This window comes from Melanotaenia boesemani, chromosome 21 (genome assembly GCF_017639745.1).
Source record: "Melanotaenia boesemani isolate fMelBoe1 chromosome 21, fMelBoe1.pri, whole genome shotgun sequence".
Taxonomy (NCBI): domain Eukaryota; kingdom Metazoa; phylum Chordata; class Actinopteri; order Atheriniformes; family Melanotaeniidae; genus Melanotaenia; species Melanotaenia boesemani.
Window position 1 is genome coordinate 22504260 of NC_055702.1, and position 18476 is coordinate 22522735.

At 38.9% G+C, this 18476-nt stretch overlaps 2 protein-coding genes across 2 annotated transcripts; both read left to right on the plus strand.

The window, feature by feature from the left end:
• The first annotated feature begins 580 nt into the window (after positions 1-580).
• On the plus strand, positions 581-10375 carry LOC121632495 (5'(3')-deoxyribonucleotidase, mitochondrial-like). The gene is made up of 5 exons (XM_041974058.1): positions 581-1288; positions 1520-1620; positions 4867-4927; positions 5036-5150; positions 9006-10375. The coding sequence occupies exons 1-5, from the start codon at positions 1025-1027 to the stop codon at positions 9143-9145; spliced, it is 681 nt and encodes a 226-aa protein (XP_041829992.1). The 5' UTR covers positions 581-1024; the 3' UTR covers positions 9146-10375.
• A 980-nt stretch (positions 10376-11355) lies between these two features.
• Positions 11356-18050, plus strand: LOC121632494 (COP9 signalosome complex subunit 3-like). Its single transcript, XM_041974057.1, has 8 exons — positions 11356-11507; positions 12721-12900; positions 12996-13136; positions 14199-14372; positions 16863-16949; positions 17152-17265; positions 17347-17427; positions 17558-18050. Exons 1-8 carry the CDS (start codon positions 11457-11459, stop codon positions 17609-17611), a joined length of 882 nt encoding a protein of 293 aa, XP_041829991.1. The 5' UTR covers positions 11356-11456; the 3' UTR covers positions 17612-18050.
• Positions 18051-18476: the final 426 nt, after the last annotated feature.

The window sequence follows — 18476 nt, forward strand, 5'->3', positions numbered from 1 at the left end:
TTTCTACGAGACTTAGGGACGGTAGTTCAGACTCTTAAAGGGCTAGATACACAAAAAAGTACTGGACCTAACGTTTGCCGGTTTTTTTTTTTTTTTTAAGTCAAAGCTGCTTTATAAGGTAAGAGCTCATGTCTAAACTATTTTAAAGGATCGACTGAAGTCGTCAAGTTTCCTTTAAGTTCTTAGATAACACAATTCAATTTTTTATATTTAAAAACTATAACTGTGGATGAATTTCCCTTTTCTACGCCCAACACCAACCGACTGATACTGAAAATGTAACAGTGATATAGAACATGCTATATTTAATGAGGCAGATACATATAAAATACATTTCAAATATAGTATATATAAAAATTAAAAATAACTGCTTTTTATTATAAATATTTAATACGTCAGTGATGTGTTGGACAACCAAATAGCTTCTTTCAGATTTGGACAGAAAAAGATGATCACGAATTGGTCTTGTAGGACAGAAATCATCCGCTAATCACCACTAAGCATGTACTGTATTCTTTAAAACGTTGGGAGAGAAGCATCCTTCCTGTATAAACTATCTTTGTTGCAAACCGATTCTTAGTACAGATTGTTCCTAGCTAAGCGCTTCATTCTCTGCCGTTGCTGAACCAGACGTTTCCTACCCTTTTCACTCTAGACAGCCAGTTGTTACAGATGCTGTGGGTTCGCTATGGAAAGTTCTTGGTCGGCTAACATACTGACAACCGATGCTAATAGCAGTCAGTGCATGTTACATTGGACCTCCCTTTTGTTTATCCGCTAGCCACTGACAGTTAGCTCAGCTGTAACAGAGTAACGCCCAGAAAGATGAAGTTAAGCTAACATTGACCCTAAACTTTACTAACAATACGACCAATGCTGCACTGTCGACAAAAGGCTCAACTGTCGCAGTATTTGGAAACTTTTTCACTCCCATGCGGACTTTTATCGACTCTTTCCGCTCGCCGTTAGGAGACAGTTGTGACTGTTGGTGGCACTGCAGCACACCGCCAGCCGAGAGTCAACGATGGTACTGTTCCTTACAACCCGCCTACTCGGAAGAGGGAAAACTTTGCTCTGTGATCCGTTTAAGAGGATTTGCATAAACATGTCCTCTTCGGGTAAGAGACTGCGGGTTCTGGTTGACATGGACGGGGTCCTTGCGGACTTCGAGGGGGGGTTCCTGAAGAAGTATAGGGCCCGGTACCCGGAGGAGCCCTACATCACCCTGGATGACAGGAGAGGGTTCTGGGTGTCAACGCAGTACGGGCAGCTGAGGAGCGATCTGTGTGTAAGTGAGAGCTGAAAGTCATTTTTAAAGATAATGAAACAATAGACAGACTTTAATTTGTGCATAATTACACACTCATGACCCAAGATACAAAACATTACTGAAAGACATCTGCTCCCACAATCCAACCTCATTCATGTAACACCTTGATAAAAAAGATGACCTTTGCACATTTTGTCTAAAGAGCACAGGTACATGTTGGTGGTGTCTTTCTGTGTGTCTTGACTGCAGGAGAAAGCCATCAGTATCTGGGAGTCCAAAGACTTCTTCATAGACCTGGAGCCTCTTCCTGGAGGAGTGGAGGCTGTCAAAGAGATGGCCAAGATGGATGAGTAAGTTATCAGAGATCCAGATCATCAACAACCCACGTGACTGCTGATACAGATGCATTTTTTTAATGAACAGTGAGATGTGTATACACCAGAATAATTCAGAGGAGGTTATTGAATGTGAAAAGCTGCATGAATCACAAATGAAACCTGTGTAGAGTGTGTGTCTTATAAAAACCCTTTCAGTCCTGGACTTGTGCACTGTTGGTCAGGTTTGTTAGGATCCATATTAAGTGAATGCATGAGTGCTTTTTTTGTCCTTTCAGGTAATTTCTCCCTGAATTTTACATTAAAAATGTTTCACTACCAGTTTTTTCTGCTAAAGTAAAGTTAAACTTTCAGTAGTTTGAAAAAGAAAATCTATATTATCATTGCAGTTTTTGGGAGAAGACTTTTTTTTTTTTACCTCTAATGACCCAAAATGGTAGTAAATTATTAATCTGACACTGCAAAAAATAAAAAGTAAATAAAAAAAATAAAAAGATCTCGCAGTTATTATTTTTAGTATATTTAGAACTGATCTTTAAACAAAATCCCCAGCTACCAAAAATGGATTCTATTGTTTTATTTAGTTTTTTTTCATAAAAACTGACATTATGTGATTAAACTGGCACGAGCAATTTGAGCAAAAAAGTATGCATCTGTAATGTAATGAAGTTATTTTGGGAGAGGACTTTTTTGCCCTCTAATGACCTGAAACTAGGGTAGTAAATCAAAGCGACTAACATGGATAAACCTTTCTCAAGCTTAAAACTACAGTATTTAATCAGATTTATGGTGGCACGTGATTTTACTGTCAGTCAGACTGCAGTGTCCATGTAAAAACATTATTGATGTAGGTTGGAGCAGATTTCATGCAGTCTGAGGAAGCCAGCAGGAGCTGCATGTGAATGACACGTCAACATGTAGTAAATCTGTAAAAGTCATTCTAGCTACTCTGACATTTTGCAGGTATTTGTACCATCACCAAAGCGGAGATTATGTTTTCGGCAACATTGGATTGTTTGTTAGCAACATAACTCAAAACTTTATGGACAGATGGTGATGAAATTTTCAGGAAATCTCAGAAATGGAATAAGGAACAAGTGATTCAATTTTGAGGGTGATCGCCCCCTTGATCCAGGAATTTTTTAAAGGATTCGTCCCAATGGGTAGATAATTTAGCAATTAGAGCTTCTAACTAAAAATAATGCCCACAGTCCTTGGCAAAAAAAAAACAAAACAATAAAAGACAAAGGCTTGGCAGAGGACTGCGCTCTCTGACTGCTTCTAGTTACAATATTTATAGTAATTAAGTTCTGCATTTGTATAGTTGACCTCTTGTGGGCAGTGGAAATAAGCCAAGAGAATAAATCATAATAATAAAGACAATCGTCTAGCTTAATTAACTTAAAAAGAAAAAATCTCAAGTGCACTTTTATTTCACCCTTTTACACATTGTCTAATTATAGCAGTTACTATAATATGGAGGAAAAAGGGACGATCCAGCTGCTTTTATCTCTCAGAACAACTTTATCCTAAAACTTGGCCTTTCCAGGTGGTTTGTGCGCATTAAAGATGATGTTCCTCACGATTTTAAGTCAGGTGGACGTTACTGTGTCACCTGAAACCTCTGTGTCTGCAGCCACTCAGATATTTCTGCACGTCTTCTTAGAAATCTGCTTGCAGCTGTCGAGAACGTTCTCTTTCTGCCCCTCCTGGGTCATGTAACAGCTGCATCTTTAATCTTGAACTAGGAGCTATGTATGGAGCTGTATCTCTGGAATGGTTGAATGCATTTTCTGTCTTTTTGTATCTTTGGCTGCAAGGCAGTAATCTTTCAACTTGAAGGCCCCTTTTCTGTTCTTATCTAGATGGTTAAACAGGGCTGGAACTCTGATGATATAATAAGCTCTCAACTCTCTCATAAAGGCTGGTGCAGTGTTTCAACACCTCAAATGACTTTATTTGCATTAAAAGTTGTAGGATATTCCACTTAGAGGCTCCAACCAGACTTTATGACCACTAGTGAGGGCTGGTAAATACACATCTTCACCTTTTTGTCTCAACTCTTTTTTTCACCATATCAAACTGGTATAATGTCCACATCACTACAGACGCTACTGGACTGGAATCTCCCTGCTCCAGTCTCCCGTCACTTGTGAACAAAGACCCCGAGATTATGGGGGTATTTCTTTATCTTTAATGAAGAGCGTAATTGTTTGCTTTGAGAGCGAGATATGTTTTTTTTCACACTCAAATATCATCTTGCTTTCTCAAACCAGTGTTCAAACTTGGTCTCTTTTTCCTCACACTCTGTGCTCTCAAAACTGGTGGTCTTGGATTTTTTTTCTTCTCTCTCGGGTTGCTGTATGAGCTGTCTGTCAAACATTCTCTAGCCAATAGAATACGAGATAAATGCAGACCGAGCAAACACCATCTTCCTCAGGGTGCTCTTGTTTTATGCCAACTGTGCCTGATGTTTGAATCAGATTAAATAAATCTCCAGGTGAATCTGAAGGACTAATAGTGGTGTTATTAATCGGACAATCAGCTCAGAACCTGCATCTCCTAATAAAACTAAACATTATAACAAAAAAAGCCACTGTTGTAGAAAATATTCACTATTAAAAGTGAGCCATATGTCATCAGATGCTCTTTGTTGGAGCTGCATGCCCACAGAGCCACCCTGTAAGATGTGATTCACATGCTGTTCATGGGAAGCAGACCACAGTTACAGGATAAATCTGACTGTTACAGATTAGTTGGACAGTTGTGGAGTGATGTTGATTATGGTCGAGGTAATGGATCTGGAGAGAGTGCTTTAAGGCACACGAGACTTGTTCTTGAATAAATAAAATGAATGAAAAATAGTTCATTTTTTCCCTGAGAGAAGTTGTAAGTGTATGTTGTGAAGAGATAAAACCTTAGTCAGTGATATTTCAGTCACAGTCTGCTGTGATCATAGTTTCCGGGACTGTTCCCAGAAGTGCACAGCCTGGTGGGATAATGCCTAAAAATAGAAGTCGCAGTTAGGTTTCCTCTTCTTGTGGAAATGAATGATTTTCTTTAGTCAGCAGTGTCTGAACAAGCCTGTTTTCTCATCAGGGAAATCAAACATAATTGTTTTTCTGCCTCTTTATCTTCTTGCATGCGAGACATCACCAGCTGTCTCTAAGTCACTGGTCATTTCCAGTCACTAATAACTGGTCTGGGCCTGAATTGTAACTTTTCCACTCTGATCTTGTTGTTTGCTTCTCCACCTCGCAGCACAGATGTCTTTATTTGCACCAGCCCCATTAAACATTACAAACACTGCCCCTATGAGAAGGTAAGCCTTCCTCTGATCAATAACATGGATGATTTTCCTTTGAAAGTCATAAATGTGTTTAATTTTTCTAACGGATCTTATCTGCTTCTTGTGTGTGTGTGTTTCCAGTATGCCTGGGTGGAGAAGCATTTGGGCCATGACTTCCTGGAGCAGGTCATCCTGACCAGAGACAAGACACTAGTCACTGGTGACATCCTCATAGATGACAAGCCCGACATTCACGGTGAGCTTTGTCTGTCATGTACTAAACAAAGTCAGACTATCTTATTTTTACTTTGTCCATCCTGCCTTAGTTACTGTTGCTACATGTGTTCACATGCACTTCAAGACGGCAGCTGTTCGTAGCTGTTTGTTGACTGAAGCTGGCAGAAGCAAGTGCCACCTCCACTGCATTTGAATTGTTTCCAGCTGACTTGTTTTCAAACAAGGATGCTTTAAAACGTGGCTTAAAATATCACCTTGATGCACCTTATCTGTTCCATCACAGGCAAAACGCCCTCACTTCCTATTAAGCTTTTAAGGAGACACAAAAACAGAGAATAATTTGATGACAATACAACCCCAAATCAGAAAAGGTTGAAGCTATAAAAATTGCAAGTTAAGAAAAAAAACATAAAAAAGAATAATTATTCTTATATTGCCTGTGACATTTATTTCATTCATTATTTTTATTCCAATCCATTTCATGGAAACAGCCAGAATAGTGGTGTTATTTTTGCTAGTTGTCTCAGCTGAAAGAAACTGGACTTTACTCCAGTTTCACCTCTGGGTCATCACTTTCACCCTGGCTTGAAGCTTCAAGTTTAACAAAAGGTGACAGTGAGTTGAAGCCTGCAGGGAAGAGTCGTCAAGTGGACCACTAAGTTCTAACAGTTCTCCCCGTGTTTGTGTGGGTTCTCTCCGGTTACTCAGGCTTCCTTCCACCATCCAAAGATATGCATGCTGGGTTAATTGGTCTCTCTAAATTCTCCCTAGGAGTGATTGTGAGTGGTATAGAAAATGAATGAATGAAGACATAAAATCTCAAAGAGAAGCGTTGAGTAGGTCAAGTGGGACCTTGAATGTCGACGCAGTGTTCCAGGTAAGGTAATAAGATTTCATGGTTGACTGTGTCAGAGCCTGCTGTCAAATCTAAAAGCATAAGAAAAAACTGTGTCCCCAGTCTGGTGAATTAGATGTAATTAAAAACTTTTAAAAGTGCCAATTCTGTGCTCTGACAGGCTTTAAAACCAGACTGAAAGACCTCAGGATTATTGTTTTTATGTTTTAATCAATATGCATCAATATTTGCTTTCCAGACAAAGTTGAGACAGCAATGATTTTACAGTGGCAGTGGTTGTTATCATGTACACAGCCTCATGGGTTTCATGGGTTTGGTACCCATTTAAGGCTCTTGCATTAAAAAAAAAAAGAAAAAGAAAAATCAATCCTAAGCAACCCACCGCTGGTAAATGACACGAGCCAAACGGAGGCAGCTCAGCTCTGCATCGACGTGTGCTAACGTGCATCATATTGGTGTTACAGAATCAGCTGAGTGAGTAGTTAGAGGTGCTGTTTCACCTCTGTGATTGCCTCCCTGTGACTCAGAGGCATATCGGTGGCGTATAAACGTTGACCCCCACTCCGCCTGTGTACTTTTACACGCAACACAGATGCTCAACAAAGGACTGACTGGTGAGGACTTCCAGGCTCGTATGCTATAAAAACCTGGAACTTCTCACCAGTCAGTTCATAAAGAAGAAGTCTTTTGGATGAGAGGCGAAATGTTTTCAAGAGACAAAACAAAGTCCAGTTGCCTTTGATTCAAGCTCTTAGGTTTACCATGTACTGCTGAAGATGTGTTCTTACAGGGAAAATGGGCCTAAACAAGTCCTGAAATGCTTCATCACTTTTTGTCCTCATGTCAACAAAAAAAAAATATATATAAAATCAAAAGATAATTTTCCTGGTTATTCTGCATTTCCTCAATCATTTACAATTTGGTATTGGCTGGATTGCTAAATTAGGAAATCTAAAATTTATGAAAGATTAAGATAAAAACGTATCCAGCCAGTTAGAATTGCTGAGTGTTGTGAGGCCCACTCTGAAGCTTCCTGGCTTCCAGGGCTGTTTTATGGGGGTAGAAAATTTCTCTCAGAGCTCTGATTATTACCCTCACCAAGGCGAAGGTCATGCATTCAGCAGCGTTGGTTTGTCTGTCTGTCAGCAACATATCTAAAAACGCTGTGCACAGATTTTCATAAGATTTTCAGGGAATCTCAGAAATGGATCAAGGAAGGAGTGCTTAAATTTTTTGGGGTGATCCAGTTCTAGACTTGAATCAATGAATTTTTTTATAAGGATTCTTTACTATGAGGAGATAGGGATAATTTTACCATTAATTAAAAAATAATGCCCACGATCATTGAAAATAAACAAAAACAAATGACAATGGCATGTCTGAGGACTGTGCTCTCTGATCCCAGTCTGACGTTGATACTGCGTTGGATCAGCTGGAAGGACTTTGCCCTCTGCTCTGATCTTTGGCTTCACTGTCAGGCAACAAATACCCTGGACTTTCAAAAACAAAACAAACAAGTACAAAGCAATGACATAACAATGCTTTCTTTGTCCAACCAGCGTCTCAGATACTAAATATTCCACAGTCAACTATCAGTGGTATCATAACAAAGTGGAAGCGATAAAGAATGACAGCAACTCAGCCACAAAGTGGTAGGCCCCGTAAAATGACTGAGCAGAGTCGGTGGATGTTGAGGCTCATAGTGCACAAAGGTCGGCAGCTTTCTACAGAGTCGATTGCTTCAGACCTCCAAACTTCATGTGGCCTTCAGATCAGAGAGCTTCATGGTTTGGGTTTCCACGTCCGAGCAGCTGCATCCAAGCCATACATCACCAAAAACAACGCAAAGCGTCGGATGCAGTGGTGTAAAGAATGCCACCACTGGATCTGACAACCTGATGGAAGAGTCTGGGTATGGTGGTTGCCAGGGGAACGGTACTTGTATGACTACATTGTGTAAAGTTTGGTGGAGGTGGGATCATGGTTTGGGGTTGTTTTTCAGGAGCTGGGCTTGGCCCTTTAGTTCCAGTGAAGGGAACTCTGAATGCTTCAGCATACCAAGAGATTGTGGACAATTCCATGCTCCCATCTTTGTGGGAACGGTTTGGGAATGGCGCTCTCCTGTTCCAGCATAACTGTGCACCAGTGCACAAAGCAAAGTCCATGAAGACATAGATGAGCGAGTTTGGTGTTGATGAACTTGATTGGCCTGCACAGAGTTCTGACCTCAACCCGATAGAACGCCTTTGGGATGAATTAGAGCGGAGGCTGAAAGCCAGGCCTTCTCCTCCAACATCAGTGTCCGACTTCACAAATGCACTTCTGAAGGAATGGTCAAAAATTCCTATAAAAACTCCTAAACCTTGTGGAAAGCCTTTCCAGAAGAGTTGAAGCTGTTATAGCTGCAAAGGGTGGACCAAGGTCATGTTGAACTCCTTTGATTAAGAATGTGATGTCTAATAAGTTCATGCAAGTCAAGGCAGGTGAGCCAATACTTTAGGCAATATAGTGTACATCTGACCTCAGCAGAGCAGCTCTCTGTTACTAACAGACACTAATGCATCCTAAACTTTAATAGTATCTGTTACCTGCTGCTTCTATAACCCTGAAAGCCAATTATGTGTTTTATATCAAATTACAGAAAACAGATCAGTCTTTATCTCTTAAGTACACCATAGTTTCTGTTTATAGTCTGGAAAAGCTCAAATATACCACATTTAAAACTTAATTGCCTCAATGCTCAACACTTAAAACAGGGATCTAAAATTCAACAAACCTTTTATTATTATGACAAAATTATATTTATTGGAGGGGTTCAGAAATCTCAGTTAATTAGTGCCAGTGTATTTTAATGACTTAATGTGGCAATTTAAAAAAGAAATAAAAGAAATAAAATGGAAAAAAAATGGAAAAAAAAAAATAAAATGAGCTAATTCTTCTTTGTGTTGCATTGTCTGGGTCCGCTGTGTTGTCTCAGTGTTTTGCATCCTCACAGTTAAACTTGTTTGTTTTAATCAGGGGTGGAAACCAAACCAGCCTGGGAGCACATCCTGTTCACCGCCTGCCACAACAAGCATCTGTCCATCAGCCCCTCCCAGAGACGGCTCCTCTCCTGGTCGGACCACTGGCGGGCTATCCTGGACAGCAAAAGGCAGTGAGGAACTGCATCACCCACAAGCCTCAGAGTGTTTTTGGTAGAACTGGTGCCGATTGAGAAAAAAAAAGAAATTATATGGAAATTTGTTTCTCACTGTAAAGCTGTTGGGAGAAGACATTCACATATTTGACCACAAGAGGGCACTGTGACTCCACGTGTGACGTACTTCCACCACTTTGATGAACACAAGAAAAGAGTAATTGCATGGTAGGTTTAAAAGGTCAGGCTATGTTGATTTGACTAACTGGTAGCTGATATAATTGTGAACACTTCTGTTTAAAAAAAATCCAACTCATTTTATTTTTGAGCAGTTTATCTCGTTACAAAAGGTGAACCAGTCTCTCACAGTATTGTGTTGCATAAATGGGTCAGTGGATTGTGATTCACGCACAGCATCAGGGCAGTCCACTGCTCACAAAAAAGGTTTAAAAATATTCTCTCAGACTCATCAACACTGGTCAGTGTGCACGAGGGTGTGACAGAAATACAATAACTGTTTTACATGTTCTTTATGGGAATACCACATTAGTATAAATGTAGGTGGACATTAAATGGGAGGTGTGCTCTGGTTTTTATAGAGCTGAAATATCTATATAACTGGTGCTCGTTTTTTGTTATTTTAATGTGATCCTTCAGCATCTACCAATGATCTATGCATCTGACATAACCTGATGAGAAAAACTTATTTACACATGCATGTTGCCAAAACATCACTAGTGTAGAAATAAGTCACTGAGAAGAGTGTGTTTTTTTTTTTATTGAACTTATAGTTCTCTTGTTTTAAACAGGATTTAAAAAAATATATAAAAACATAAGAATTATAATCTTTGATTGTGTTTATTTTTGGTAAAAGTTATTTATAGAAATTATCCTATTCAGATGGTGTCATGAAGAAACGATACTGTAACTAACACCTCACTTCATTTTCACTCTGAGCAGCATGTTTACATCAAATAAGCAAGTCACGTGTTCTAAGTCAGACAGTTTTAACCCACACAAATGATTAAAACTGGCTTTGAGTAATTTTGTTTTTATTTTTGCCTGTTGCTGCTAACCAGGCTTTTGGAAAAAAAAATCACCAGATGCCGAACTCGTGTTATGAAACACAAACTCACTGCTTAGAGTCGTCATTGTGCCTGGTTTAATGTAAAAACTCAAACATGCTTATTTCTGTCTGTGGAACATTTTTAATGTTTGCTCCACCTGGATTAAAAGAATGACCAAAAAACAAGTGTTTTCATTGTTTTTGTGCCTCATCTGTTTCAGTTCCCACTGTTAATAAAAACAGCAGATAAAGTCAGGTAGTTTTGACAGATGTTGAGAATGGAAACTTGCCCACCCTGAGGGGTTTGACATCCCAGCAGCTGGGGTGAGTTTAACTAAACACCATCAACATGGCTCTTTGTCCTCTTTGTTGTCATTTCCTCTTACCACTGATTATTATCAGTTAAGAAAACACGAAGTAACAGTTTGATATAAGCAGTTTTCCAGACTGGACTTTCCATTTTATTATATCACCAGGGAATATTTCCCAACCCATGAGATACTGTTGTTTATCATGTCATCATCTAGTTGCAGCTGTGACACTGTCACAACGGTTTGTTTTTTTTTGGAGAATATTGAAAACCTGGTTTTCTTTTTTTAAAGAAGTTTCTTTTTGGAGTGGGTTTAGTAGTTCAGTTTTAGCCTCTTGGTTTGTCTTCTCCTTTTTGTTGAGCAGTGTGTGTTTTCCTTGTCAGAATGCTGATTTAGTTATAAAAGCATCGTTTGATTTTAGACCACTTAACTGTTCAGTATGTGTTATATGCAACACAAATACTCTCACACACTTGAACATTCTCAATACTACTTGACAAACCCACGAGACAGTAGGCCTCTGCACTTCACACACCTCTGCTTTCTGACAGATGAGAGAAAAACCACCACTTCCTTCCACTTGATCAGTTAGCGTTGATCTCTCTGCGCTGTGTGGTGGGTTTGAGTCTTTGTGTTTCTGTGATCAACATCCCAGCAGCGCTGAGCTTTTTAAGAGCCACTGTGCAGCAATTCGGGTTGAATTTCATCTGCATCATCCTACAAATTCAAACCTCTATTTTTGAATAGTACATTTCATTACTGTCCTCTCAGGCAGAGCTTGCATGAATCTGCACCTAAGAGAAGCTTGTTTTCCTTTTCCCTCTTGAACTAAATATTTTAAGAATGGCTTTCAGTGTGTTTGGATGTCTCAGTGAAGCTGCAGCTGAATAACTCATGTTATCTTCCTCTGACAGCCATTGAGGGGTGTCGTCGTCCTAAAACAGGCAATAGATAAAATGCAGATGAACACAAACCAACTTACCTCAGTTCATGCAGACCTGTGTCAGGTGAGTCAAAGCCTCGGGTCCATCTTCACCATTATTAGTACCAAAAACAGCCTCATGCTTAATGTTTAGTTTTGATGCTTAACAAGATGTAAGTAGCTGTTCCTTCGGTTAGATGTCTACTTGTATTTCAGTACAAAAGTCCTGATCCAGCCCTCATTTCTATGTGTTTTGATTCCAAGCTGCCAATTTTACTTGTTATATGTAAAAATGGTCTTGAGTGACAGTTCTTCAGGCTTTCTGAAGGTCAAAGTTTGCCTTTGGACATCGACTTCTTCGCTTGTTTTCTGTCCAGTTCTTGTACCATTTAGACTGATTTCATAGGGATGTGTTTTTGTTTGATTAGTCATTGAACACTGACCTATGAATCATTTAAGGATAAAAAAAGGCTCCTAACTTAAAGGATGTACCAGTGTTGTGTTGACACATACCAGACGATGTAGAAAAAGTCTGTTTTAAATTGTATCTGCACCGACAGGCACGTCATTTGTTCCCATTTCTTTAGCTCCATCAATGAAAAACAGCAAAGATTACACAGTTTTACATAAAATAGTGTTGTTGCACCAACAAGTTGTTTCCCAAAAGAGATATTGGCTGAAAACTTGGCATATCTCAGCATAATTTGTGGTGTTTTCTTAAAAAAATGTTAGGAAACGGGGCAAGTAGAGGACAAAAGAAAGTGTCAAACTAAAACACTATTTACAGCAGATGTACAAGATCTGAAAGCAATGACATTAAGAAATGACAGGCTAAAAAAAAAAAAGGCTAAAGTATGCCACATGACAAGAACTGGACTAAAAATCTGTGACAACAGGTCTGATGGAGGGATGAATCCTCCCCAGAGTCTGGACCTCAGCATTACTGAAGCAGTGGGAGATCAGAGAACAGAACAAAAGCCAGAAACATCCAAGGAAGAGTTTACGAAAGTCCTTTAAGAAGCCTGGAAAACTATTCCTGAAGAAGAAGAAATTACAAGAAAGTTTGTCTAAGAGGGTTCGGACTGTGTTGGCTGCTCATAATATTAACTTTAAAGCTCAGTAGAATTAAATAAAAATAAAAAAAAATCTGTTTGCTGCAAAATACTGTGATTCAGTTTATGTCAGTTTTCTTGGCCGTTTTAAAAGAAATGATGCTTGGCTGAAGAGTTTTGTTGTGTAATAGCTGTGCTGAAGGATTTAAATACATCCTTTCTCTTTTCTGATATCAACCCGTGCAGCTGTGCTTGTTAGCGAAGTGCTTCAAGCCCGCCCTGCCCTTTTTGGAGCTGGACATGATGGACATCTGCAAGGAGAATGGAGCCTACGACGCAAAGCACTTTTTATGTTACTACTACTATGGTGGCATGATTTACACGGGCCTGAAAAACTTTGAAAGAGCACTGTATTTTTATGAACAGGTACTTTTTTCTGTTATTTAAATGACAGGATAAAGAACGTTTTTACACTTATGAGCTCTCTGACTCGCATTAACTTGTCTCGATTCCTTCGCCAGGCAATAACCACTCCAGCCATGGCAGTGAGCCACATCATGTTGGAAGCCTATAAGAAATACATCCTGGTGTCCCTCATTCTCCACGGCAAAGTGCAGCAGCTGCCCAAATACACCTCACAGATAGTAGGAAGGTTCATCAAGGTACGGCTGCACAGCAGGGTCCAGGACACGTCAGGACACAGAAATAGCAGGATTAACACACAATAAACCCAGTCCAGTTGTTGGATGGTTGAATTCAATGTGTAGACATTTATTTATTTAATTATTATTTAATGTGACTTGCATAAAGATATGTTAAGAACTTTTTAAACGTTTAACCGTCAGAGGTCTGAGCCTATTTTGTTTGTCAAATACGTTTCATTTTGACATATATCACATAAAAAGTGTTTACCGCTTCCATGTTTGGTCCCTGGTGCAGGATTTTGCCATTTAACCTATATTTATTACTATATTTGCCTTAAAAATTTACAGACGTCACTAAATCTGCATTTAAAAAGTTCAACGAGTAGGATCAGCTGGTTCTGCCCCTTTTTCTGTGATGAAATGACGAATAAAATAAACGTAGCACATGATCAGCTCGTCTGATCCTTCTTTTAAATATATTAAAGTAGATATATTTCTTCTAAATTTAAAGGATTGCATCTGGTTTTACATGGTCTGTCAACATGAAACAAAACCTGGGAGAGAGTTTAACATCTGCACGTCTGTATGAAACTGACAGCAGTGCTTTAGATGAACTCATTTTTTATTTTTCTGTCTCAGTCTGAAGTTTAACATCCTCAGTCTCTCAAAGTGTGTTAAGTTTAAGTTTTACCCCAGCAGTTCTTATTATCTTTTGTAAACACAACATTCAGATTTGGTTGTTTGTGTGGCTTCAGTTTGCTGATAAGAGCCTGTGTGGTCGAGCAAGAAACAGAATAAACAGAGACAAGGCTCAGATTGTGACAAGAAGCAGTCATGACCCCATCATTTCATCTTTTTATTGAGTAATCACTGATTACAAAACAGTTTGAAGCGACTGTGTGATTGATTATGAAATCAGCAACACTTGTATGCAGCAGTTTAACTCCATGTGGACATCCAGAGTTCTGCTGTGAAGAACACATTAGCTGTTATTAAGCCTGTTTCCTGCCATGCAATGAAAACCAGTAAAGATCCAAGTTATTTTCCTCTTAATATATTCTTTGTGTTTTCTGCCTTCAGCCCCTGAGCAACGCATATCACGAGTTAGCTCAGGTTTACACCACCAACAACCCGGCCGAGCTGCGCAGCCTGGTCAGCAAACACAGCGAGACCTTCACACGAGACAACAACACAGGCCTGGTCAAACAGTGCCTCTCGTCCCTCTACAAGAAGAACATCCAGAGGCTAACAAAGGTGGGACGCACCCGCACTCATTATAAATTATAAACATGATAAACACTCTGCAGATGTCATCATGAAATCTGACACTTGGGCTATAATCTGTGGCAGGTTTGCTGGTAGAATAGAACTAAAGAAATCTAAAAGATGTAGAAAGGTCAAAAGAAACATCAACATCCCTCTTACAAGGGCGTGTAAAGATGGATGCAGATGTCTTATATCCAGCTGTTAGCCATTCTTGGAAACCTGAGATAAATATAGATACAGACAAGGGCTTGCTTTCTTCAAGAGTTGTTTAGCTAGACTGTCATGTAGAAAAGGGCTGAATTTCTCTGAAACACTTGGTTGGTTATTCATAGACCCTTCAAAATGAATTAGGGGTCTGGTACTACTGGTACTAATTGCTTTCTGTCTTGGAAAAATCCTGTTTGTAGGTCCTGTTTCTTGTAAAAAAAAAATTGTGTGATAATGAAATCATATTTTTGCCATGCTTATTGTAAATACAGTACATAGTAGGGATGAACTGATTATAAAATTAAATTCAGATTTATTTGTGTAGCACCAGTTACAACGGTTATCTTAAGGTACCTTTAAAGATACAGTACATTTCACTTAGGCTGATTACATGTTCCACATTACTCCAGTTCAGGATAACTGGATCCATATAATGCTAATTCTTTAAAAGACCTATTAAAAAGGGACTTGTTAAAGATTTTTATCTTTGTTAATGATTTATTTTTGACAGCCCTGGTAAAAATCCCAAATTTATTTGATAAATGTAGGTTATTTATTTTTTACAATGATCTTGCGACCCTCTGAAATTATCTTGCGACCCCCATGGGGGTCTTGACCCCCAGTTTGAGAGCTACTGCTCTACTTACCTAATTATACAAATGTCACCACCTAACTTCAGAGATTCTGGTTATTAAGGTGCAGATGTGTGTGAGGAAAAACGTGTTGTATCTCCTGTCCAACATTGCCCCAAAGGACTGAGCAAGACTCTCCCCAGTTATTTGAGAGGGGTTCAGCTCAACTGGGGGAGCAGACGTCTCACATACAGAAGCTACGGCTCAACGGGCGAAGCCGGTTGTCAACCAGTGATCAAATAAAGACTCCAGAGCCTAAAAATACTTTCCCAGACTCCTCCAGAACAGTATAAATAATCTGATTTATAACACAAGCAGCATTGCAAGATACAAACATTTCTCTGTGGTAAAACTCAGCTAGAAAATATCTGAGATGTGAGAAGAGATGAGATGAGGAAAATCACCATAATGAGTCTTTTCCATACAGATCTGCAGGAACTACTGTAAGAATCAGAATTTATATGCAGGCTATTTTATTTATTTATTTTTTCTGTGCTGGCTGAAGAAGCATTTTGCAGAATGGTGAAATACTCTCCCAGTCTGCTTATTTCAGTCAAGTATGTATATCTTTTAAATTAAATAAATTTCAGGAGGTTTAGCAAAAAAATAAATAAATAAAACCCACAGCAACCTTTTGAGCAACTTTTTTTTGCAAAACCTGCTGCAATGTAAACGTATTTAGGTTACAACAATCACAAAAAAACGCCTCAAAATACTGGAGAGACCGCCGTTTAACACCAGGGAAAAATACTGAAGTACTTATTGAAATTGAATTCATAAATAACCAGTTGCTGTTTGCACATCACATTGAACATAAACTTATATATCTGTTAATCAGAATTGACCTTAATAAGTCATATTTCATGTGATCTGTAATCAGGGGTCCTGATGGCGCATTTAAGTTAAATTTATTACCTGAAAAATGATTTCCTCAGTATATTCCCACAGATTATAGCATAAATTTCCAGTAAGATGGCAGCTGTGGTCATAGATTACCTTACTCAAGACTTCAGGAGCTTTCACAGCCAACAATAGTCCATGGTTCAAGTCCATGTCCCTCTTCTGCCACTTAGACTGCTGTAAAGCACCTAGTTGCTGAAAAGCCAACAAATTTCTGAAAATAACAATAAAAACAATAAATGTTTATTTATAAAAGTTTCTACTGTTTAAACACGACTGATACAAAACTTTTTTAATCTACAAGACATAGCGGACATAATTCTACCCACAGGTGTGTGGGTAAAATTAGATAGAGATGGAGAATTCTGTGGATCACGCGGAGACATTTCTTAGGAAGAGGGGGAATCCAGCGCTTTTGCTTTAAAGAGTCCACATGCTTCCATATTGTTCTGTAACAGCTCTTGGTTAATTTGGATGTGTCATAGATAGGGATGCTAGCAGAAACTGACCAGAAAGGGAAGAAATTAAGGTGGTTTGATCTGTTTTCACACACATTGCAGCTCTGATATTTTGTAGATATTGGCTGGAGGAGCTGCATGGGATGATGCAAATGTTCACGTTTAATTCTCTGAAAACATACAACCAAGCCACATGTATGAATCAGAGATCAATCCTGCTTGAGTTCGCGCTCACAGGTTCAGCAGGTTTGATCTGACTTTTTTCATCCTCCCCTCTGCAGACCTTTCTGACGTTGTCTTTGCAAGATATGGCGAGTCGAGTGCAGCTTTCAGGTCCCCAGGAAGCAGAGAAATACGTCTTACACATGGTGAGTCGATCCGCTAGGAGAATAGCACAAAAAGCTTGAATCATGCAGATTACACTATTAAATCTTTGCTTTATTTGTTGAATGTTTTGATGTTTTTTCGCTAGAAAATGTATCCAATATTTTGCATTAACTTCTGTTTATCTTGGATTAAATTCCTGCTACAAAGCTACAACATTAAAACTCCTCCTTGTGCTACTTTCAGATTGAAGATGGTGAGATCTATGCTAGCATTAACCAAAAGGATGGTATGGTCTGCTTCCACGACAACCCAGAAAAATACAACAACCCAGCAATGCTCCACAAAATTGACCAAGAGGTGATGCTCAAATCGGTCTTGAGAATTGTCTTTTCTTTGCTGTGCATTTTCAAATATTTTACTGTAATGCATCTTTTTCAGATGTTGAAATGTATAGAGCTGGATGAGAAACTAAAGTCTATGGATCAGGAAATCACAGTAGACCCACAATTTGTGCAGAAGGTGAGGCAGGATTGTTACATGCACACATTTAACAATCAGTACAGCACAAACCAGTTTGCAACATGTAGTTTGGTCAATTTTACAGGGTAACTTTATTAACATGTGACACCTTTTTTTTTTTTTTCTTCAGAGTATGGGATCGCAGGAGGATGATGTTGGTAGCAAAACATCAAGTTATTCCTGAGGGGCCTTGGACTGGGAGAAAACACTGCAGCCAACCAACACGTTCTTCCCAGGATGAGTTGGATTTTTTTTAAAGAGGAAAACAAACGTTCTGTTGCATAAGGACATTGGTCAAGGAAAATCTAATTGTGTGGAATGATGATAAATTTGGTTATTCTTACTTCACGGTGTCTTAAGGATAACAAAAGATCCTTATAGAAAAAGGAAAAAAAAAAATTACAGTTTTGTCAGTGTTTTATTTATCAATGTTCAGGTTGGAGCACCACTGCTACATTGACAGAAACCACCACAATAAAAACTGGACTTATTTGTTCCAAACATATGTGTGAATAATCTCACTGTTTGTTTTGGTTCTACTGCATGATGGCCGTAACTGGAGGGCATTACAATGTGAGGTGAAACATCTTTGGTTGACGAGAAATAAATCTGATTATATTCTACATTTGTAAAGACTGCAATGATCGTTTCCGTCTCACTCCTTGTGAATGTAGATATCGATTGCAAAATTGTACACATGAACATGCCCTTGACCAAGCAACGGCGCTGTGGCGAAGTCATTCACAATCTGGTGCACTGTTTTTTGTTTTATTATTTTTTTTTTCCTGGTTGTTAGATCAGGTCCACCAGAGGTCGCTAGAGCACTGTACATAAAACTGTTTTTACAGCTTATTACAGGCGATGAAGTCAACGGATGAAACCAAACTGTCATGTCATTTTGGAAGCTTGAGCATTGCGATTTTGGATCTGTTAATAATAAATTGTTTAAGGATGTATAACTTTCTGTTCTCTTTAAGTTGTATTTGAATTGCCGTCTTGATTGTCATAACATTCTTGATTGATACAGTGAAGCTGATTTACGCATTAGC

Excerpts from the sequence above, each read along its gene's own strand:
- LOC121632494 (XM_041974057.1), top strand. The coding sequence starts at position 11,457 with ATGCAGATGAACACAAACCAACTTACCTCAGTTCATGCAGACCTGTGT. Across the intron at positions 11,508-12,720 it reads TTCATGCAGACCTGTGTCAG|CTGTGCTTGTTAGCGAAGTG; the intron begins GTGAGTCAAAGC and ends CAACCCGTGCAG. Across the intron at positions 17,428-17,557 it reads ACCCACAATTTGTGCAGAAG|AGTATGGGATCGCAGGAGGA; the intron begins GTGAGGCAGGAT and ends TTTTTTCTTCAG.
- LOC121632495 (XM_041974058.1), top strand. The coding sequence starts at position 1,025 with ATGGTACTGTTCCTTACAACCCGCCTACTCGGAAGAGGGAAAACTTTG. Across the intron at positions 1,289-1,519 it reads AGCTGAGGAGCGATCTGTGT|GAGAAAGCCATCAGTATCTG; the intron begins GTAAGTGAGAGC and ends TCTTGACTGCAG. Across the intron at positions 5,151-9,005 it reads TGACAAGCCCGACATTCACG|GGGTGGAAACCAAACCAGCC; the intron begins GTGAGCTTTGTC and ends TGTTTTAATCAG.